Source organism: Eriocheir sinensis, chromosome 3, assembly GCF_024679095.1.
Source record: "Eriocheir sinensis breed Jianghai 21 chromosome 3, ASM2467909v1, whole genome shotgun sequence".
NCBI classification, from domain to species: Eukaryota; Metazoa; Arthropoda; class Malacostraca; order Decapoda; family Varunidae; genus Eriocheir; species Eriocheir sinensis.
The window spans coordinates 12719134-12742507 of record NC_066511.1 but is presented as its reverse complement, the minus strand read 5'-3'; the positions used below and the strand labels follow the sequence as shown (position 1 = coordinate 12742507).

At 38.8% G+C, this 23374-nt stretch overlaps 2 protein-coding genes across 6 annotated transcripts in view; one reads left to right on the top strand and one right to left on the bottom strand.

Moving 5' to 3' along the window:
* Nucleotides 1-52: 52 nt before the first annotated feature.
* LOC127005196 (alpha-ketoglutarate-dependent sulfate ester dioxygenase-like) lies at nucleotides 53-8697 on the bottom strand. Of its 5 annotated transcripts, none has more exons than XM_050873913.1 (9): nucleotides 8525-8697; nucleotides 7030-7202; nucleotides 6697-6845; nucleotides 6472-6524; nucleotides 6010-6151; nucleotides 5699-5772; nucleotides 5209-5376; nucleotides 4757-4912; nucleotides 53-1397 (listed from the first exon to the last, which is right to left on the bottom strand). In XM_050873913.1, the coding sequence occupies exons 3-9, from the start codon at nucleotides 6797-6799 to the stop codon at nucleotides 1221-1223; spliced, it is 873 nt and encodes a 290-aa protein (XP_050729870.1). In that variant the 5' UTR covers nucleotides 6800-6845; nucleotides 7030-7202; nucleotides 8525-8697; the 3' UTR covers nucleotides 53-1220. The 5 variants fall into 5 exon arrangements, with proteins under 5 accessions (XP_050729870.1, XP_050729852.1, XP_050729880.1 ...); XM_050873895.1 differs by having other exon boundaries at nucleotides 7034-7202; XM_050873923.1 differs by lacking the exon at nucleotides 7030-7202 and having other exon boundaries at nucleotides 8488-8697.
* A 143-nt stretch (nucleotides 8698-8840) lies between these two features.
* Nucleotides 8841-23374, top strand: part of LOC127005189 (DNA repair protein XRCC1-like) — a 23640-nt gene continuing 9106 nt past the window's right edge. Inside the window, exons 1-9 of the mRNA XM_050873884.1 lie at nucleotides 8841-8966; nucleotides 9199-10224; nucleotides 11394-11588; nucleotides 14843-15049; nucleotides 15876-16008; nucleotides 19521-19646; nucleotides 21720-22119; nucleotides 22492-22605; nucleotides 22974-23101. Of these exons, the coding sequence (XP_050729841.1) occupies nucleotides 10174-10224; nucleotides 11394-11588; nucleotides 14843-15049; nucleotides 15876-16008; nucleotides 19521-19646; nucleotides 21720-22119; nucleotides 22492-22605; nucleotides 22974-23101 (1354 nt within the window). The 5' untranslated portion in view covers nucleotides 8841-8966; nucleotides 9199-10173. The remainder of the gene's footprint in view (nucleotides 8967-9198; nucleotides 10225-11393; nucleotides 11589-14842; nucleotides 15050-15875; nucleotides 16009-19520; nucleotides 19647-21719; nucleotides 22120-22491; nucleotides 22606-22973; nucleotides 23102-23374) is intronic.

Here is a 23374-nt window from a genome sequence, read left to right as displayed (position 1 = left end):
ATCACATCTATCTGTGCAAGGTTGATTTAAAAATTGGACAAGTAAACACCAGTTAAGCCAACATTTACTGTATATGCTAATATATTCATACAGCCTTCACACAATTTGTTTAATAGATAATGGATGCACAAGCATTCTCGCATACTATTAATGTTTTCTAATGATGAGTGTCATCACAGTCCAATATTCATAATATCTATGTCTCAGGGATAAATGTATATGTATGTAATTATAAGAATGAAAAGCTGCAAATTGGAGTTATATTGAATAATATCACATATCACATTATATGATGTAGGAAGTGCATTATGTGAGTTATTATTTGGAAAGAACTCTAAAGTAACAGTTAACCCTTTCCTTGCTAAGCGCTCGCAATGAGACTCCCCTCAGGCATGCTCGGGCACCCCAGCGGGGAAAGGGGGTCTCTTTTAACCACTGTATCTCAAAAACTATTCATCACAGCTACAAAACAAAATAAACATTGGAAAGAGGAGGCCAAAATCTATAAGATTCGGTTATGTAAGCCTCTCCTGCAAATGGAGAGGCTTGTTCAGGGGGTGTTTTTTGCTGTGAGTGCGACTGGCGCTCGCAGTGAACTTTTAGCACCACCAGCAAGTGACGCTAGTGCTCGCCCTTTTAACCTCTGTATCTCAAAAACTATTCATCACAGCTAAAAACCCAAAACACCATTGGAAAGAGGAGGCCAATATCTATAAGATTTGGTAACGTAAGCCTATCCTGTGAATGTACAGGCATGTTTGGGGGTGTTGCCTGTGAAGACATACATTTACACGTGCGCGATGGTCAGCTGTAAGGCAACTACTGAGTAGATCTTTTGATGATGGGGTGCTGGCAGGGCAATATTGCCAACTGCAAAATTTACAATTATTTGGTCAAAATATCAGTCATGCGATAGGTGAAGCTATGCAAAAATGCCGCTATATTGGACAACAACATCCACCAGTTGCTTGTCCATAGATTTTCTGCACTATGCTGATATAATTTTCCACCAAATTTCGTGGAAAACCCACCGAATTCGCAATGCTGTGGTGTGAGAAATAGTGTTGGAACACTCTCATATGCGGGAAATTTGAGTGTGACTGGAGCTCGCAGCAAGTATTTAGCACCACCGGCAAGTTACGCAAGTGCTCGCTGTGAGCGTTTAGCAACGAAAGGGTTAAGGTAGTATGTACAACAGATACTCTTGAAGAGTAAAACCTCTACGCCAACCCTAGTTCTTTTTTGTAGTCATAGAGCTTAGCAGGGGGTGAGTGTCCCTTGGTGGTGACTCTGTGCAGCACCCTCAGCCCCACTTCACTGCGAGGAAGCTGTGTCTCTGGAGCTGCTTCATGTGCCACTGACAAGTTGTCAGAGATAATAAACTCTCCCACACTCCACTGAAATAGAAGATGCTATTTTAATGCATATAGTTTTTATCATTACTATCTCCAATGCCCTGTTCCCTCATGACCACTTCCCTCAAGGGGGTAACCACAGCAGAAACTTCTTCAGTTCCCCTGTTATGGCACTCTCTCAGCATACTCAATCCTTTGCCTATCAAGTCTTCCTTTTTCCAATACTCATCTACTGTACTGATCCATGTCAAAGGTGGTCTCCCCCTGATACCCTCTTCCTTAATCCTGCCCTCACATTCTCTCTTCACAAAGTCATCCTCTGTAATGCAGATATCCCACCTGTACTTTAAAAAGGTTGTAATGTGGCAGACCTATTAGACATTAATATGGTGTTGCAAATGTGCAAATGCACAAATGCACTGATATATATATATATATATATATATATATATATATATATATATATATATATATATATATATATATATATATATATATATATATATATATATATATACAGTAAAACCCCGATTATCCGAAATGGAAGGGGGGAAGCCTCTTTCGGATAAGCCGATTTTTCGGATAATCCGGATTTATGGCCGCCATTTTGATCGCCGCCAGTTTGATCGTCGGCATTGTGTCTTGCTTTCTCGTTTGGATGAATATCACTTTGATCTTGCACCTTGGTTCTTATTTTCTCATTAGAACACATGTAGCTAGTATGGACGGACCATTAGCCAGGATGGATGAGGATGCTGTCGCTGCCGCCGACTGACGATGTAAACAATGAAACCAAACAAACACACGCTACGCTAAACAAAGTAGTACGCTTAAAACATGTGATGTAAATGTTTTATTGTATGTTTGTCTGTGTGTCTCCTTGTCTGGACCAGTGTATGTTGATACTTGTGAGCGTTGCAGATCTGAATTGTGAATGTTGCAGAGTGCGATTGTGAATGGTTGTGCAAGCTTGCAAGTGTGACCTTGATGCATCGTGCAGGTGGAGACACAGTATGATGACTCATATTATCGCGCAACTCGTATGTTGGAAGGGGAATGTGGCATGGAGTGGAGAGGGGAGTTGTGTTTGTGTCGTTGTCTTGAGAGTACGGTGTGAGAGTAGTCGTGCAGTAGTTTGTTCGTTCGCCGCACCTACGTCCTTGCTGGGGCGAAGGTGCGGACGTGGTGTTGTTGAGAATTTGTTTAATGTTTTTTGTCTAATACATTGATCTATTCGTTACAAGCTATTTCGGCAATACGTATTAGAAAGCATATTTATTTTAACTGTTCTTATCAATTTTAAATGTGTTAATATAGTACATATGTAGTTACTTTTATTTATTTTTGATGTTTTATAACGTTTTAGTATAGAAAAAAAAAATTAATTGCACTATCCAGATCAATTTCGGATAATCCGGTTTTTCGGATAATCCGCTTTCGGATAATCGGGGTTTTACTGTATATATAGATATATATATATATATATATATATATATATATATATATATATATATATATATATATATATATATATGTATATATATATATATATATATATATATATATATATATATATATATATATATATATATATATATATATATATATATATATATATATATATATATATATATATATATATATATATATATATATATATATATATATATATATATATATACATATATGGGGAGGTGGTAGCTGAGTGGTTAGCGTGTGGGCCCCGCATTCACCACATTCTGGAAGATGCGGGCTCAAATCCGCCGCTACCACCTGGGATTTTTCAGTCATCGCTGAGTGACCTAAGACTACCCACATGCTGTCCTGAAGACCCCCTATCAACCCGGACTCTAGAAGAACCGTCCAAGTCATTCAAGAATGAGCTCCGGGGGGGCAGCATGAGCCAAGAAAAGATGGTGCCACTATAAACACTAACCTGCACCAAGACGGGGCTCGGGCCGACCACCAGGCCCATCAAGAAAGCTTACTGGTGCTACAGGCTTCAACGTAAAAAATAAATACAAAAATAAATAAATAAATAAATAAATAAATATATATATATATATATATATATATATATATATATATATATATATATATATATATATATATATATATATATACAGTCATCCCCCGCCGTTCGCGGGTATTTCGTTCCCGGACTTCGGCGCGATGCGCGAAACCGCGAACGGCGGGACTATAACCCTATGGGAAAATATGCATTTGGGGAAGTCACCTCTGACACGTCATATAAAACATGTTTTTTTCGTTCTTTTTAATGACTGAAATGAGACAAGACCTTGTTAGACAACAATATGTAATCAACACTCACCCTGGGGTCAAAATTTAGTAGCACAGAAGACCCAAAAGTAGCCCAATTTGCGATAAGTAGCCCAATCTGGCAACACTGCAGTGTGGCGGCGCGTGAATTTTTTTTTTTTTAGGATAATGTTGCTATGAGAAAATCTCGACCAATAGCAGTCGTCCCTGAGTGAGCTGCTGGCCAATAGGAAAGCATGACGTCACAGTTTAACCGTGACGTCACTCAGAGCAACCTAACGTCCATTGCCCCGCCTCCCTCCTCTCCCTTCCCCTCCTCTCTGCCTCCTCCCTCCCTCCTCTCTGCCTTCCTCCCTCCTCTCTCCTTCCCCCTCCTCTCTGCCTCCCTCCCTCCTCTCTGCCTTCCTCCCTCCTCTCTCCCTTCCCCCTCTCTGCCTCCCTCCTCCTCTCTGCCTTCCTATTTAGCATCAATGCATCCGCGTATACATGAAACTGGGGCCAGTATAAGCGGGGGTCACACTTAGTTGACTACGCGAAAACCGCGATGGGTGAGACCACGAACGGCAGGGTGACTGTATATATATATATATATATATATATATATATATATATATATATATATATATATATATATATATATATATATATATATATATATATATATATATATATATATATATATATATATATATATTATTATTATTATTAGTATTACGTTGAACCCTGTAGCACCAGTAGGCTTTCTTGAGGGGCCTGGTGGTTGGCCTGAGCCCCATCTTGGGGGCGGGCAGTGTTTATAGTGGCGCCATCTTTTCTTGGCTCATGCCGCACCCGAGCTCATTCTCGAATGACTTGGACGGTTCTTCTAGAGTTAAGGTCGATAGCTGGTTTTCAGGACAGCATGTGGATATATATATATATATATATATATATATATATATATATATATATATATATATATATATATATATATATATATATATATATATATAAGCCATTCTTAAAATAAAAATAAAAACATGGAAAACTCTGTTTAAGAGCACATAATAGAGATGTGAATATCCTATGATGCACAAGCGTACATCCCATATACTTAGTTTTGAATAGTGGCAGCACTGTACCTCATGTCTGTATTGAAGAGTGTCCTTATTTTTTACTATTTCCTTATGAATTTCTTGAAGAATGGAAAAAGTTTCTCTTTCATCTGCAACTTTTTGCTGGGGAGTTTTATAGTCCCAAATGAAAGCTTCAGTCATGCCCAAATGAAAACATAGTACCTAGAACAAAATTGAAAAAATCAAATTAAATATTGTATAAGTGCTAAAAGATACCAAATGAGAAACCAATTTCTTTATAATACAAATTGCAAATATAACATTTTACATCTTTTCTTATGATATTTACAGTGGTGGTTCAGTTATCAATCATACATCATGACTGATACAGCTGTAGCCTAGTAATGAGAAATTGATGAGAGTATTTTCCAGCGACCAACACAACATAGGATACAGCAATAATTTATGAACTCTTAAGTATGTAGTAATTATTTCAGACAAAAAATGTAAGGCCTCACCTTTTTCTTAGTTAATGGATGAGAGTATATCAATGGGTGAACGGGGCCAGAGCGCCGGTCACTTATCATGTAAAGGCGTTCCCAGCGTGCCCGTTGGTCCTGAGGGAGCTGTTCTATGAGTTCAGTCAATGGACAAAATACGGTTGGGCCACTCTTGGGAACACTAACCTGAAAATTAAATATAGCAGAATAGTAACTTGCAGTACATTTCCAGCATTACTATTAGGCTTCATAGATACTCCTCCAATTGTGAAACAAAATTAATGTGATTACTAACACAAATAACCACACCTTTGGTGCAAATTCAAGGTTTTGCTTGACTCAAAGGAGTGATTAGCAATCAAAAAATATAATTAATTCAGTGATATAAAAAAAGGTGAAGAGTATAAGGATAAGAAATAATCAACATAATAAACAGTGGATGCTCTTATGAAACCCAGATGGAGGAAATTCTTCAATGATGATGATCACTGGCTTTGAGAGGACTTACCATATGATAGAGAGCATAACCAAAGGGTGCTTCCTGAAAACTTCCGTCAATGTGCCATCCTGTCCGCCCCACATCTGTTGATGAAATTATCATTTTGTGAACGTATCTGTGTTATCATAAATTAAGGCTACTAAATATATTGGGCTCTTGCTATTCGTTGTCTTACAATTTGTATTCTTAATAAATGAGGATGCCACAAAACTATATATAACAGTAAACACCATTTACTCCTGAAATTATATAGGTATAATAGGCCTGTTATAATGTTTACACAAGCATGCATCCACACATATTAAGCCTCAAACACGTACTTGTACAGCCTTCTGTGCGGTCATTGGAGACCCTGAACACATCAGGATGTGGTGATCGAGGGTGTTTGTAAAAGGTTGAATCGGGTTCTTGGAACCATTTTGCAATTTCTACGTGTCTATCACCACTGATCACACCCTGGTCCTGATAAAGCCAGAAAATACACATGTTTTTATTTCATGCACTTTTAGTAATAATAATCATAAAATACAAAAGATACCTTTTGCATTATACCAAAGGCAAATTAAGAGTATCTGATTTAATACTATTCTGCTTTCCCATAATAATGGTAAGACCTATTAAAAGACAGGTCTATCAGTTAAAAGTACCCCACTCACTGCAAGAAAATATTCAAAGGGGAATAAGAGATTTAATAGGTAACATCACATATTCCTATCGTAGCACTACCTACTAAGTTTATCTCACTATCACTAGTCTTGCATAAAGCAAGTCATAATTATTACCTTGAAAATCAATATCCTATGTTTGGTTACATCCTCTTTAATGGCTGCAACAACTGAAAAAAAAGAAAAAAATGTGCTAGGAAAATGATAGCTTGTAAACATGATGTAATGCCTTGGGATTGTTAAAAAGCTAGTTCATTGTTTGTGAATTCAAAGTTTTTATAATACCAATAACACTAATCTAAAAATTCAAGTGAAGGATTCCTAAATTATCAGATATCTTACCTTCTGGTGGTACGTCCTTTTTTAGATCGATATTTCTAACTTCACATCCAAGTTTTCCAGGGGTTAGTTTATAATAATTGTGGCGACTCTCTTGGCTATCCATGAGGAGACGTTTGTTTGCCAGGACCGTATCAACAACCCGCACAGCTCTGTAAATAGGAAATATTGCAAATATGATGCATGCTGTGGTGGAAATATTCTATTACTAATGTCAATCATTATAGCATTGCCCCACAGTTACAGACTTTGGGTTTTATGTATGTTACCTATGTATATGACATATGATAAGAAGCATAAAAAAGCAAAACTCAGATTAACACTAGTGGCAAGCACCAACATAGCTGCACATGGCCTCCCAATCATTCCTTGGGATATTTGGGCCTTGGAGGTGGAGGTCAAGCCAATGGTGCATTGAAGTTGCAAGATGAGGACACTGCTTCCTTAGAGGATCAATGAAATAGACTTTTCTTGGTTCATGGTTATCTCCATGAGAGATGCTTGAAGTTCTGGAGAAAATTATGGTACTTGCATTTATAAATAATTAATTGGGTGGGTTATTATAAAGAATACTAAAATAAATTTTAAAGAAGACCAGCCTGGCAAGCAATGCATGCAGTTTGATAGATGATGCAGGATGTCTGATGCAGTTCGACAACAGGTGCTTTATATAATGTGGACATGGCAAATGGCAGTGAGCTAAAAGTGGGTCTCAGCCAAAAGATGGTGCTACTAGTGGGTACAAACTTGAGCTACAAGTCTATTGTGCATGTTTTTATTGCACTTTTCAAGCAATCAAAAAGGTGATAGTCATTGTCATGTTCTGTCTCTCTCTCTCTCTCTCTCTCTCTCTCTCTCTCTCTCTCTCTCTCTCTCTCTCTATATATATATATATATATATATATATATATATATATATATATATATATATATATATATAAAATTAAAAAGTGGACTCTTACTGAAGGACTTTATTCCGTAATTTATTCTCGGTCTGAGTATCTGTGATGTCATACCTAATGTAGAAAGTTTTTAATCCTTCTGAAACACATGGAACATTGATGTAATAGGGGGAAAAGTCAAGAGTGATGAAATAACATTTCCATTGATTGCTGGGGAGCGAGCCCAGACCCAGGGGATGTGGAAGCCACTACTTTACTGGTGTGGCCAGAGGTACCTCCTTGACACAGCTTGTGATTCCGAGTCCATTCCGTCAGTGTGGGGTTAATACACAGGGGGTGTGGTACCACCTTAGCCATGATGCCATTTGTATATTGAACACATTCAGCTGTGAATGGGATTATTTTGGGGTTATTTCCCTAATTAGGCTAACTCATGGTATACATTCTTGGTTAGCAATAATAGGGAAGGTACAGTACCTAATTGACACTGGATAAATTCCCTAAATTGCCAAAAGAAGATATGTTGGTAGACAGTGGAGAAAGGTGACCCATGTGACATAAAGGATGAAAAGAAAAAAATCAGAAAGCTCTATATTTTGCAGTATCTCCGGAATGCCATAGACCCTGGAAAAAATTAAGAGGAGGGCCACCAAGTTTGTCCCACCTCTGAGGGAACACTCACAGGACGGATGTGGTATTACTCAAGGAGATTAAACAGAGTCCTTGGTATTACTACACTGGAGGCAAGAGGAGTAAAGGGGGCCATGCTAAAAACTTACAAAGCCTTGAAAATATTCTTCCTCCTTGCTCCCAGAGATATTCCAACATTCACAGCCTTAGCCTTAAGCAATATCAGACCACATTCAAGACCCCAAAGAGAGTAGGTACGTACACTTCTTTGACTCAAGGGTCATAAGTAAGCGGCCTACCTGAGAGTGTGTTATGTAGCCTTTGTGCCAACACCTCGGGATCAATGTTACGATTATACGAGGCACGGAGGCTCTCTTACCAGTCAGTCCATTAGCTACTCATTTTGACAGTACCTATAAAATCACAGTGATTTTTTTCGTTTTGTTACTGACTCATTTATAGTTCAGTGTTGTTTGATTAAACCTAAATGTTGTAGGCAATAAGGATTTATTTTCCTTCACCCTTTTTTTTTATAGTCTTGATCTTGATCTTGATGTCACAGGTTTCAGGTGGCTTGAGATTCCTCACCAGCCAAGCCTTTGTATCGGCAGCTGTGATTGATTGATTGATTGATTGATAGTTTATTGTTGCAGGTAAACAACAAGGGAGAAGGGAGGAACATGCCATCCCAACCCCCAGGCAGGACAGAGTGTGATTATACAACTATTAATACATGTGTAGGTAGCACCATGAAATTAAAAAGATACAATGGCAGGAAGGAAAGCACAACAAGGGAGGGGGCAGTACCTCCCCCTGGACAATAAGACAATAAAATGTGGGGACGGAGAACATTGGTTTGATTGATTGATAGTTTATTGTTGCAGGTAAACAACAAGGGAGAAGGGAGGAACATGCCATCCCAACCCTTAGGCAGGACAGAGTGTGATTATACAACTATTAATACATTGTGTAGGTAGCACCATGAAATTAAAAAGATACAATGGTAGGAAGGAAAGCACAACAAGGGAGGGGGCGGTACCTCCCCCTGGACAATAAGACAATAAAATGTGGGGACGGAGAACATTGCCCAAGCACTAGATGGGAATGAATACAGAGATAGAGTAAATACTAGTCCTTAAAGTAAAATACTGCAGAGATCACAGCCTTGTATAGCACGGCAGTAGTTCAGGCTGCCACACGATTGATTGATAGTTTATTGTTGCAGGTAAACAACAAGGGAGAAGGGAGTGTGATGGAGAACAAAACATACAGAAAGTCGGTGTTCAAGTACTCGGGGCAAGATGTCATTACCTACATCATGCTCTTCAAGAACTCTTTCACCGCCTCAATCACTCGTCCATTCGTTTCTCCACTCAGCCCCAGCAGACTCCCTTCCAGTCCTCCCATTCCCTTCACGTCCCAGCTCACTCAGAAACACCTGCATCATCTTCGTTCTCTCTCTGTCATACTTCTTACATTCCACCACATGCTGTACAGTCTCGTCCACACCCCTGTCACACATCTGGCACACTTTGCTGCGGGACTCAGACCATCTATAATAATGCGCTGGGCATTGGTCCATTACAAATATTTTCAAGGAAATTGATTAAATCATAAAATTTCTTTATATTCTATTATAAAACCCTGTTTTTTTGTGTGTGTGCATAACAACAGCAGGACTTTATTTTTTGCTGTTGCAAAGACGGATTCCCACCTCCTTGCATTACCAAAACCCCAAACAAGAGCCAGCCCAAGAAGAAGAAGACCTATTAAAAAAAAGCGATACAAAGTGTTACACGTCAAAAGAAGAAAAAGAAAAAGCAGACAGGGCCTTTCGGCACAGCTTTGCCACACAGCAAGCAGGAGGGGAGCGCTGAGTCGCTGTGGCACTGTAGCAGGTTGCAGCGTGACGGCTTGGCAGGATACTGATAGAGGGCAGAGTAGCAGGATGCCGCTGATAAAGTTCACCCAAGTGCTGTCCTACTCTAGTGAAGATCCTGTAAGTCATATAACTATCATTTATTTTTATAGTTTAATCTAATTTTAAGAGCTGTCATACTCTAAGGAGGGTCCTGTAAGTCATCCAACTATTAATTTCTAATATAAATTAATTTTAAGTGTTGCCATTCTCTAGTGTAGATCCTGTAAGTCATATCACTCTACCAGTTTTGTTTTCTAGTGTAATCTAATTTTAGTTGCTGTCATACTCTAGTGGAGATCCTTTAGTCATTCAACTCCACCTGTTTTTTTTCTTATATACTGTAATGTGATGTTCCCATTTTCCCAATATTCTCATTCCCATTTTCCCAAAATACTAAACCGAAGCTAAGTCCATATAAAAAAAAGTTAGCGGTTTAGTGGCGAAGCTAACTTTTTAGTTAGTGGATTACCAGTTAGCAAAGCTAACTTTTTGGTAAGCGGTGCCCACCACTGGTAACTCGCCAAAATTAAAAGTTTTGTCCTCACCTCATGGAGACGAGGAAAATAAATACTAGCCCTCACAAGATTATGAAGAAGGCGGACACTGTTGCTGCCATGACCAGTGCAAAGCCTAGCACACATTTTTATCATAAACAATTAATCTTCACAAATCAGTCCAAACCTAACCACTTCTTATCAGAACTCTTATTTTAATCTAACCATACCTAACATCATCTCTTAGAGGGGAGCTTCTCCTCCCCTCAAATCCCCATTTACCTATTTCTATGGGAAATGGTTATAAAGAAAGATGAATAGATCAGCAAGATATATCAGGGAGAAGTGTGGCGAGTGAAAAACTAGATAAATAGGAACTGACTGCCAAACCCAGGAAACCAGAGCTGAATAAGTATATGTATATCCAACTTTGATCTTGTCACAAAATGATAGTCACATAACTTTAGGGCTGGTGAACATGGTGGCTGCTTTACTTATTTGCTTAGGTTGGGGTAGCCAAGGCTACTAGATATTGGACAATGAAAGCATTCTACAGTTTTCTCAAATGTGGTAAATGCCTCTTCTGGAACACTTTCATTGAATAGGGATGTCTATACCTAGACTGAATTACTTGTGTTGTTTTTAATCCTAAATTTTCAGCCTCAATGTTTTTAGTACCAATGTTTAATTCTAGCTATTTATAACTGCCAAGCCTTTTATTTCTTTAAGCTATCAATTTTATTTTTTTTACAGAACCATCCTGCAGATAACCTGTTGCGTTCAGACACATTCAGAAAGTGGAAATGTACTCCAAATAATTCAGAAAAGCAATCCTTTGTCATCTTGAAGTTTGAGAAACTGTCATCTATCAACTCTCTTGATATTGGCAATGATGGTTCAGCCCTCATTGAAGTGTTGGTGAGCAGGGAAGGAATGAATGATTTCCAAGTAAGTGTATAATGCTACAATAGGCCAAAACACAGTAGATACCACTTGCCACTAGAATTCATTATTTCGAATTTAAAGTAATGGGCATATAACAAAGTGTTCATATATATATATATATATATATATATATATATATATATATATATATATATATATATATATATATATATATATATATATATATATATATATATATATATATATATATATATATATATATATATATATATATATATATATATATATATATTCCGATTTTCCGACTTTTGCGCATTACCGCCCCGAGTTTTGCGCTGCTTTGACATGTATGGGTCACGTCTATCTACCGTTGGCGTCATGTGCGCTGCCTTAAAAGGCGGTGTCACACTGGCCGTATTCATCCAACCATTGGGGTTACAGACAACCGTGGTTCCCCGTATACCCAACCGGGAGCAAGTTGTAGGTTGTCCTTACGAATGGAAAATGGTTGTGGGTACGAGCATGGGTACATGATTACTGCGTGGCTGTATGTAAAGAAACAGACGACGGCAGTGGCTGAGGAGTGAGGAGCAGTGGAAGATGGCTCACCAAGAGATTCGTAAAGTGGACTGGCGCCACTTTGTCTATCCGCGTTTCGCTGTTAGTCCTAAATTCTTACCATCCTGACTTTCGCGCATTATCACCCCTAGTTTCCCGCTGCTTTGACACATATGGGTCACGTTTACTTACCATCGGCGTCACGCACGCTACCTTTAAAAGGTAGTATCACACTAGACGTTTTCCTCCAAACATTGTGGCTTTGGCAAGAGAGAGAGAGAGAGAGAGAGAGAGAGAGAGAATGCGTCGTTTTGAAGCTGCAGTTCAGGGCTAACTGTTCTGAAAACATGCTTGTGATTCGCTGGGAGTCTGATGACGTCATCGCCGATGCTCATCCTATGAGTGGCTCAACTGCCTTAAGGCGGTGACACAATGGCCGTTTTCGTCCAACCGTTGGGGCTATGGGCAACGCCCGTACGCCCAACCGGGAACGAGTTCACGGTTATCCATAAGCTGGTGTCACACAGGTCTTTTTTCTTTCCACTGCATTGGCGCCAGCTAAGGCAACCGGCAACAACAACTTTTCCTGGTGTGCATCACACACGGCCAAGGTCGGTTGCCCGTATCCACATTCACAACATAAACAAAGCACTTGCTCTGTATTAACATGGCGCCGTCTGCTAAAGTAAGGGCTGTTGTGGCTTGTGCTGCCATTACCCAATTTATGGCTTTGTTGCTACAGTTAAATGGAAGGAAGAAACAGTTGTGGGTGTGGCATGCCTGTAGTTCCTCCATGCCAGTTCTCATTGTCACCACTGCGTGTGCACGGCCAACTCACCCATCTTGACTCAACCACATAAACACATGGATTGAATAACAACACACACACACACACACACACACACACACACACGCACACACCAGATTCGTTAGGAACCATTGCAGATGTTTCTGACAGACAGAAACGACTTCACCATTTCTTGAGTGTGTTAGAACGTATTTGGTGAGTGGCTCACATGAACCAAACCTAGCTCTTGGCAAGAAGAGAGCAGTCGTCTTTAACACTGCTCTCTTCTTGCCATTGGGCATGTTTGGTTTGTATGAACCACTCACCAATAAGTTCTAACACACTCTAGGAAATGGCGAAGCCATTTTTGTTTGTGAGAAACATCTGCCATGGTTCATGACGAGTCTGATATGTGTGTGCGTGTGTGTGTGTGTGTGTGTGTGTGTGTGTGTGTGTCTTTGTTGTTGCTCGATCCAGGTGTTTATGTGGTTGGAGTCTAGATGGGTGGGTTGGCTGCTCACGCGCAATGGTGACAATGAGAACTGGCACGGAGGAGCCACAGACACGCCACATCCACAACAGCTTCTCCCTTCCATTTAACTGCAGCAATAAGTCCATAACTTGGGTAATGGCAGTACAGGCCACAACAGCCCGTACTTTAGCAGACGATGCCATGTTGATACAGGGCAAGTGCTTTGTTTACAGTGTAGATGTGGATACGGGCAACCGACCTTGGCCGTGTGTGATGCACACCCGGAAAAGTTGGATCTGCTGGTTGCCCAAGCTGCCGCCAATGAGGTGGGAAGAAAAAGGCCCAGTGTGACACCAGGTTATGGACGACCGATAACTTGCTCCCGTATGGGCGCACAGGCGTTATCAGTAGCCACAACGGTTAGAGGAAAATGGCCAGTGTGACACTGCCCCAAGGGCCAAGGCAGTGAGGCCGCTGACCGGGTGAGTGCCGGCGATGACGTCATCGGACTCCCAGCAAATAACAAGTGCGTTTTCAGAGCTCGGACAATCGTAAGACTTCATCTATGGCTTTAAAACGACCTGTTCTCTCTTCCTGTTTTCTTCCTTTTTCCAAGGTATGTATTTTGAGACAACAAGGGAGTAAAGGAGGAAAACAGTGAGCTCTGGGGGGTCAGCATGAGCCAATTATAATGGCGCCACTCTAAACAGTTGCCTGCACCATGACAGGCTCGGGGCCAACCATCAGGCCCAGATGGATAGTCTACTGGCGCCATAGCCCACATGTAAAAAAAAAAAAAAAAAAAAAAAAAGAAAAGAAATGGGTCGGAACAGATAAGTGTGTTTTCAGTGTTTTCAATACCTCGAGTTTCACGATCCTCGAGTTTAGCGTTATACCTTTGGAATGAAGCGAGCGCAAAACTCGAGAGTGTAATATATATATATATATATATATATATATATATATATATATATATATATATATATCTATCTATATATATATATATATATATATATATATATATGGGTGTGTGTGTGTGTGTGTGTGTGTATATATATCTATATTTATATCTATCTATCTATCTCTATCTATCTCTATATCTATCTATCTATCTCTCTATCTATATCTATCTATATCTCTCTCTCTCTCTCTCTCTCTCTCTCTCTCTCTCTCTCTCTCTCTCTCTCTCTCTCTCTCTCTCTCTCTCTCTCTCTCTCTCTCTCTCTCTCTCTCTCTCTCTCTCTCTCTCTCTCTCTCTCTCTCTCTCTCTCTCTCTCTCTCTCTATATATATATATATATATTCCTAAAAAGCAATATTTGTTCCATATTAGACCACAAAAGATATATAAATATTTTGTTGTGTTGCTTTCAGAGTGGCTCTGTGTAGTGGGGAAAGAATTCTTTTAATTGATGATGACTGACTTATACTGAAGTTTGTCACACTTTATTCATGAATGTAACTATTTTCACTGTTTCAGCTGTTGCTTGTTTCTTCTGCTTTCATGAGCCCAACAGAGTCAAGGAATGGCACAGACCTTCACCGGGTGCGCATGTTTGGGCTGGACAAACTGAACAAAAATGTTGCTGAACAAAAGTGGGACAGACTGAAGGTGATCTGCACTCAACCATTCAACCCTAAGATGCAGTACGGGCTGTCCTTCATCACTGCCAGATCTTTAGAGAGTGTGAGTAAAGCTATGAAGTCTTTTGTATATTATAAGTATGTATAGTGATTTTCTGTAAGTAATTAGCTATGGTTTCATTTTGCCTGAAATGATTATTACCAGTTTTTGTAGATAAAGGAGACCAAACTTTGAAATACTTCTGTTGTTTTATGATATTAACCATAGACTCTATCTAGCTTCATTCCATATGTATCCCACTTTGTTCATCTTTGTCATCACTTTTAATCACTTCAACCAAATTCTGTCAGAACTCTCCATATATATATATATATATATATATATATATATATATATATATATATATATATATATATATATATATATATATATATATATATATATATATATATATATATATATATATATATATATATATATATATATATATATATATATATATATATATATATATATATATATATATATATATATATATATATATATATATATATATATATATATATATATATATATATATATATATATATATATATATATATATATATATATATATATATATATATATATATATATATATATATATATATATATATATATATATATATATTCTCTGACATGCTCAATAGACTTTCCTGTAACTGCTGCATTCATCTTTAGTTCCTTTTCATTTGTATGATAGAACTGTTATGATTTTCCTCCAGCCTCTTGAAACACTTATTGCTTCTGAATATGATAGATGCCCACAATGAATTGTATTACAGCTATGGCAAATTCTCCCATTTAGCTGAAGAAGAAAATGAAACTCAATGTTATAAATTCTCAGGAAACTACTTCAGTATATCTACACATTAATTTTGTTCACCAGGAGACACACGAGCCATCGCCTAAGGTCACCCAGCTTGGAAACTTCAAGCTCAAGATGACAGATGATTCTGATCCCATATCAGTCGGTTCTTTGTTTGCCAAGAGGAAAGAGAAAACTCTAGTGAACGTGACTGGTGAGTGATGAGTTTTCTGTTGTATCCTCAAATTTGAACATACGTAATAATTACTGAATATGTGTAAAAAATTTGCACACGTTAATATGATTCTGGGTTGTGGAAATTTCTATGACATTGGCTGGTGCCCCCTCAGCTGGTTTAGGTTGCTCAAGTCATCGTCATCAGCCATTACTAGTCCACAGCAGAATTAAAGCTTTCCACAATCTTCATCACTTCTCTGTCTGATGTTAGTGTACTCCATCCTGCTCTCTTAAATGCTCTAAGTTCATCTCTCAATCTGGTTCTTTTGTCTTCCCAATATCCACGCAATGCACAGTTAACTATAAATAAAGTTTGCTTAGTATTTTAATATTGTAGGACTTTAGTTAAGAAATAAATGACTCATTAATAATAAATATATTTTGAATTAAGATGCCTTTTTGTTCCTAAAAAGAGAATAGATTGAAATTTTAGCCATGCAGCATTTTTTTCCTTTGTGCAAATATCTGCATTCAAACATGTTGACTTTTATTTAGTACAGGAAATATTAAAGCAGTGTATTCAATAGGGATGTACTGATGTATCAGTATCGGTGGTATCGGCACATTTTAAGAGTATTGGTATTGGTATCGGTATCGGCTGATTTTCTGCCGATACTACCGATACTTGAAGGAGTTTTGTATGTCGCATGTCACTCGTTGCAAATAATTTTGTTCAGCAGAAATTGGGTTTTCTAAATTATTTAAAAAATATTAGAAAAGTGTAATTATCTAGTATCATGATACTACATAGTTTGAAATTTCCCGCGATTTAATTTTCATCACTTTAACCCGTAAACTGCACCAGACATCTCAAGATGCTATGAGTTAGACTGCGCCAGACATCTTAAGATGACACATGTTCCAAGGTGAATATTTATATTTCCCACGATGCCAAAGTATATTCCAATGAACCTCGTGTGGCAACATCATCCCTCTTTCGCACCATGTAGTCACCATTGTCATATTAGTTGCTCTTTAGCAGCCATGGAGAGTAGAATTATGTCATCTACTGATGCAAACCAGTCTCATATAGCTCCTGCGGTCATGACTGAGGGGGAGGCATGGGAGGGGGTAAAAAGAAAGTATTGGTAAAGAGAAAGATTGTAGTAGACAAATTTGAAAGAGACAGTGATTCAGATTGCATTCAACCATCAGATTCAGCTGGTCTGAGGAAGCGTAGCAAGCGTGAGCATGCTGCTGGCGCTCAAGTTCACAGACACGCTTCCTCTCCAACAGTGCGGAAAGTTACTAGCTAGCCTGGTAACTCACTGACACCATCATCACTGTCCGATGATTCAGAGTGGCAGAAAGATAAGGAAAACGACAGTGGAGGTATAAGAGAAAACTCAGCTAATGAACTGAGTGAGGGAAGGGTGTCAGCTGGTGTGGGAGGCAGAGGGAGAACAGGAGCCTCAGAGACGCGAGACAACGCGTACTCCATTTGTTTGGTCTGATGGATCAGATTTTGTGCCAGACATTCATAAAACTTTGACAAGAATATTGCTAGTGTGACTAATGACTGGCCTCATGATAATGATGCACAAGAGGTTGATTATCAAAATTGACAAAGTGATGTTTAATGTGATATATTTTATTTGTTGTGACTGGAATGAATAATTAGTGGCAAGAGAATGTTCAGACGTGACTGTGCTATGTGTCAGCTTCCCTCTGCCACTGTCCTATCTACCCTGTCACTACCAGCGCTTCCAAGGTCGCCTCATATCCGCAACCTTCATCCTGCCAGCATTGCTACATTAGGTGAATTATTATTATTTTTTTTTTTGCACTATTTGGTGCTCAACATGTCTCTCTTGGGTGTTGTAATGCTAAAAATTGTTTTCCAGCAGGTTATTGTTTTGCCATTTATTGCGCACCCAGGAGCTGTTCCCGAATCTTAATTGTGCAGTTTATGGGTTAAATGATAAGATTTATATTACTTTAAATACAAGTATTTAATACTTTGTATACAGTATAGCCTTCGGTACCGTGGGTGCGTTCAATACAGGTTTAGTAGCTTCGGCGCGGTATTGGAGGAACCCCTCCACTCGCCTCATTTGCCTGCCTCAGTCAGTCAGATGGTCGCCCCGCAACAGGGCATGCTCCCAGGGTCTGAGGATTTTTTCAGTCTTCTGCCTAAATGTACGGCAATAATATTAAGGTAAAGCTAACCTAGCTGAGTCAACTAGACCTGATGAGGCGCCTCCTCCCTCGCCCCTTGTCGAAACTCATGGGGGTGGGTGTTAACACTTCGGTTAACCATGTACTGCTGCCTCGCCATGCCGTATAGGGTTAATATGAGCTTCCGTGGTGCAGTGGTCAGCATGCCTGGCTACGAATCTATGGACACCTTTTTTCAGGCCAGCACTGATTACTTTTTTTTTCTTCCCTTCTATGGTGGAACAACGAGTAGTGGGCCTTTTTTTTCTTAATATTTGATATTGTCCTTTAGCTGCTGGAATTGTTGTATAAAAAAAAATCAGTGCACAGGTATTGGTATCGGTCAAATACAGGAAATCCCCGATATACGAAAGCTCGATGTACGAAAATTCGGATATACGAAAGTGAAAAATATAGGACAATTTTCGGTTCACGAAAGACATGCTTCGCATATACGAAAAGTACGACAGTTTCCGCGCCCACTGTTTCGTACCCGATGTCTATATCGGTCGCCGCGCGCCGTCAACAGCCTCACGCACACTCGCTCACTCGTGTTTTTTATCTGCCTCCATCATGGCTCCCAAGCGCCCAGTCACTTCAGCAGAGAATCACAGCTTATTTCAAGCCAGCTTTAGCCCCACAGCCATCAGCAGCAGCACCACCAAGCAGTGATTAGGCAGCAAGTGTCCATGTCCAGTCCCCTCCACTTCAACGCTCATCACTTAGCGTTGCCAGTTTGTGAACCCCTTGCTTCGACTCGAATCCGAAACACATCCCAGCCAGCGTGAGGAAACGTGAGGGTGATGGAGGGGGGGGGGGCTTGGAGTGGTCGGTGGTGTACTGTTTGGCACGTGTTTGGGCACGAGTCGAAACTGGCCTTTCACAGCTTGGGAAGTAAACATTGGCAATGTTAAGTGATGAGTTGTAGTGACGAGTTAGAGGGGATTGTCCTAACATATGTAATGCATTTCTATAACAGTAAAGGAACAGGAAATGGTAATTGTTTTTAATTATTTATGAGCCTTGCGTTTCATTGTATTGTGAGTAGTAAATTGCTTTTAAGCATAGTTATATTTAACTTTTTTTTTTTTTTTTTTTTTTGCTGGCGCTGGTCCCTAACCCCCCTATTTATTAACAATCCTATGGGGGAAATGGCTTCGATATACGAAAAATCGATAAACGAAAGGTTTTTTCAGTCCCTAACCCTTTCGTATATAGGGGATTTCCTGTATTGGGGTATCGGTATCAGTATTGGTATCGGACAAAACTTTGGTATCGGTACATCCCTAGTATTCAGTGAAGGGACTTGATTTTTTTTATTCCACTTTTTAGGACCAGCAGCAATCAGAGCAGCTTCTAGAGAATCAGCTGCTGCCATTGCATCTGCAGGAGTTGCTAAAAGAAAGGATCAACCATCTGATAGAGGTTCCAGCCCTATCAGTAAGAAACCATTCACAGGTAACTTGTCTTCCAGTGATATGACAATTTAAGGGGGGATCCTCGATTCAGAAAAACTTTTTTATTATTGCCATTAGAAACTTCCCGTTTTCTAGTATTGAAGAGCATGAAAAGAAATGGGTTTGCCATAAGTTTCATAGATATCTGATTAATTTTTTTTTTTTATAAATATTTTTGTTAAAATTTTTGGGTTTTTTTAAGTTTTAATATCTCTCTTCTAAATACTTGCAGAACATTTTACTTGGCATTTTCTGAAAGTATGATGTATATGGAAACTTTTCATCTTATTTTATTTTCCGTAATTTGTTTATTTTCAAAAGTATGAATAAATAAGTAAAAATATCACATTTTTAAAGAAACTTTATTTTCAAACGCATGTACTTTATAGAAGATCAACAAAAAACTTCATTTTATAAGATTAAATTATTCTTTTATGTCCCACTAACTGAGAACTGAAAAGAAAATAAGAATTGATGTAAGTGGTGATGAGATATTTCCAATCAGATATCAGTAACTCACTAAAAAACAACATTTTGAGAAAATCGCGTTTAAAGATTTTACATGTAAATTTCACATAGAAATATTAATCCTACAGTTTTTTTGCACATATAACATTTTTTCCAGAATTTTATAAGGAACATAAAGCAGTCATTGTTTTGTTTGGAAACGAAAAAAATATATGGTAAATGTTGATGTCTTTGGTGGTCACTCTACGGTTCATTAAAATTTTCCTCCACCATATCCCTCCACTTTTTCATCCTTGCTTATCTTAGATCTTTTCCTCCTTGGAAGGGATATTTCCATTGACTTTTGGAGTCTTTTCTTTTCTAGTTTGACCTCGGTTCCAGATTCTGATATCCCTCCAAAGATTTCATGGAGCAAGGAACTTTCAATGTATCCTTTGTTATGTTCCAAGACGGCCATGTGGAAAGCAAACATAGTTGTTTGAGCACCATGAAACTTGGTTTTCAAGCATCTTTTCCACAGTTTGCTATGGAAGGATTCATTTTTGTTTTGCGTTCTCCCTTTTAAACATCGTGAGAGAAGAGTAGGTTGTGTCAAGTCTATATATACACCAAGCACAAGTTTCAGTTCACTCACTGAAAGGTCAAGTTTTATTTTCATATTTTTATGAGAGGGTGGTGGTCTCTTCTCAGCCAAGGCTTTCTTATAAAAACACCAAGAATCCACCCCTTCTGGACATCTGCTATGTTTTGGAATTTCATCTGTGCTTGTCAGATGGAAAACTGTAGAGAGAATATTATCTCTCAATTCTGATACTGAAGGATTTTCTTTTTTGTCATTTAGGTACCTTCTAATGGTAATTCCATAGTAGCTAGACATTTTATCTATTCTGTGGTGTAGAAGTGACTGAGTCGATCCGTGACTGCGCGCCACTCACGCCGAGTCAGTCCCGCATGGCAGCAGCAGCCTCTCGCTCCACCCAAACTGTCATACTGCAGTATGTAATAAAAAACATACTTCAATGGTCTAAATAACGTATAAACAATAAATATATGACCACTCATATGGCAACAGTACGCACTCAGCTGCCTCGTGGGGGTGGGATTTAACAGCGCTGAGACCTTTAAAATTTAAAGTTCTCGTACGGCTGGCGCGGCACTGAACTCTCCGAGCCCGGGACTACTTGAAACCATGAAAACCTAACAATGACAAATTTGAGCCCAAACCATGATTTGAATCGAGGATACCCCCTTAAGCAGTTGCATGTATACGTCTCATCATCATCATCATCATCATTTTGATCTCGTTTCCCATAGAGACAGCATTAGGTACAGAAATATACTTGTGACCGTTTTGACAATTTTTTCTGGCTAAAGTATTTGAGAGAAGTTCCAGTCCCAAACCTTAAATATCTACACTGAAGGAGTTACATCCATTTTAGGCACCTCATGTGTTAACTTTGTGCATGTATGTGTAAGAAAAGTCTCCATTTGTAGTCAGTACTTGCTCCATAAACAGATGACTCATGGTGTGTAATTTTTGTACAGATAGAACTAGAGCTTCCATATCTGTGGTTAAGTTTATTTGAATATAATTAAATTATTTCAGAGTCAGTAAGATCACTGGTGGCCAAGGGCCCTCCACCAGGTACCCCCACAGCACATCAGAGCAAAGATAGAAAGAATGAGACTCACAGCAAACCTAACTCAAAGCCTGAGAAAACTGAAGAAAAAAACAAATCAAAAGAAAATGGAGGTAGGGAAGAAAGAGTTAAGAAGCCTGACAAAATAAAGAATCGAGAAAAGGCTGATAAACCTTCAACCTCCAGAACTGACACCCAAGAGACAACCAGGAAGAGGAAGTCTAAGCCATTCACCTCCTTGATGGATAATGTTGTGTTTGTGATGAGTGGTTACCAGAACCCTGATCGTTCCACCCTCCGAGACAAGCTGGTAGAGATGGGGGCTCAGTATAAATCTGATTGGAGTCCTTCCTGCACTCACCTAATGTAAGCCTTCAGTTGTGTCTTGTTTCTTCCCAAAGTACAGTTCTACAATGTAACCATTTTTATTGGTTGATATAGCATTGTGAAATAGATTAGAGTAACATATTTTGTAGTATTTTCAACACCAGTATTCATAACTGTTGAAGATTTATGGCTTGAGTTGCATGTTTCACTGTTAAGAAATTGTTGTCATATTCAGTGGCATAGCTAAAGGATTGTATGAAATCCAATTGTGGCATTAGTTTTGCCACATTATCTGATCATGGTGCAGGCGTTTTTTTGTAGGCTCTTGTTCTAAAACATGTTGCAGTTTTAATTGAAATAACAGACGTCTTGCTGAAACTAGATATAATTTCTCTCTTTTTGTTTCTACAGATGTGCCTTCAGCAACACACCAAAGTATCGGCAAGTCAAGGGTAAGGGGAAGATTGTCACCGGCAAATGGATCATGGATTGTTATAAGAGTAAAATCAGATATCCATGGAGAAGGTAATTAGCACTCATGTTGGTAGAGAGTACGTTAGGGAAAATTGAATAACAAAGTGCACCAGTGAAATAAGATTAAAACTGCTCATCAAATGGATCAGGGAGCAAAGTACAGGGATATTGGACAAGTTGAAGGAGCCTGTATCCAATTGCCCTTCTTCCTTTAGCATCAATTCCCTAATTTTCATGGATTCTTGTTTTTTGCAGTATGTGAAACCAATTAAGTTGAAAGCTTAGTGGACCACTGTAGTCTGATGTTGCAGTGTGCTTTTTATTAAATCATTACTTTTCCTTTCCTTCATTTATTTATGATCTTTCTACTCTTTATTACAAATGAGTTGATGAATTTAACATGACACAATTACTACTAGGTATGGACTTGAAAAACAGAAAGGTGGTTCAGAGAGTGAGGAAGAAATCTGGGCAGAAGAAATTATGCCAAAAGTGTCAAAACCTGCTCCCACAGCAGCCACTCCTACGGAGCCTTCAGATAACTCTGGTAACTATATGGAGTCATTTTACTGTTTTTGTAGTATTTGGCCATGACAACTAAGAATCCAATGTCTTGCAGAGTTCTGTAGCTGACCTCTCTACAAATATGAAGGTGGATGTGGCCTCTGATTGCACATCTGTACATTTTAAGTTGATTTCTGAGAACCTTTCACAACAAGGATAGCTCAGCTTACTTAGTGGCCAATTCACTCATCCATTTCCATCACATAATGGTAAAATTACCTACTTTTCAATAAATCATATGTATTCAGTATGTAAT

What these genes read in the sequence shown, in the direction of transcription:
- LOC127005196 (XM_050873895.1), bottom strand. Translation starts at nt 7,059, where the DNA reads ATGATTGGGAGGCCATGTGCAGCTAT. An exon ending in ATAGGATATTGATTTTCAAG is followed by an intron (nt 6,152 to 6,471) that starts GTAATAATTATG and finishes TGGCTTTATCAG; the next exon opens with GACCAGGGTGTGATCAGTGG. An exon ending in GTTATGCTCTCTATCATATG is followed by an intron (nt 5,377 to 5,698) that starts GTAAGTCCTCTC and finishes TTTAATTTTCAG; the next exon opens with GTTAGTGTTCCCAAGAGTGG.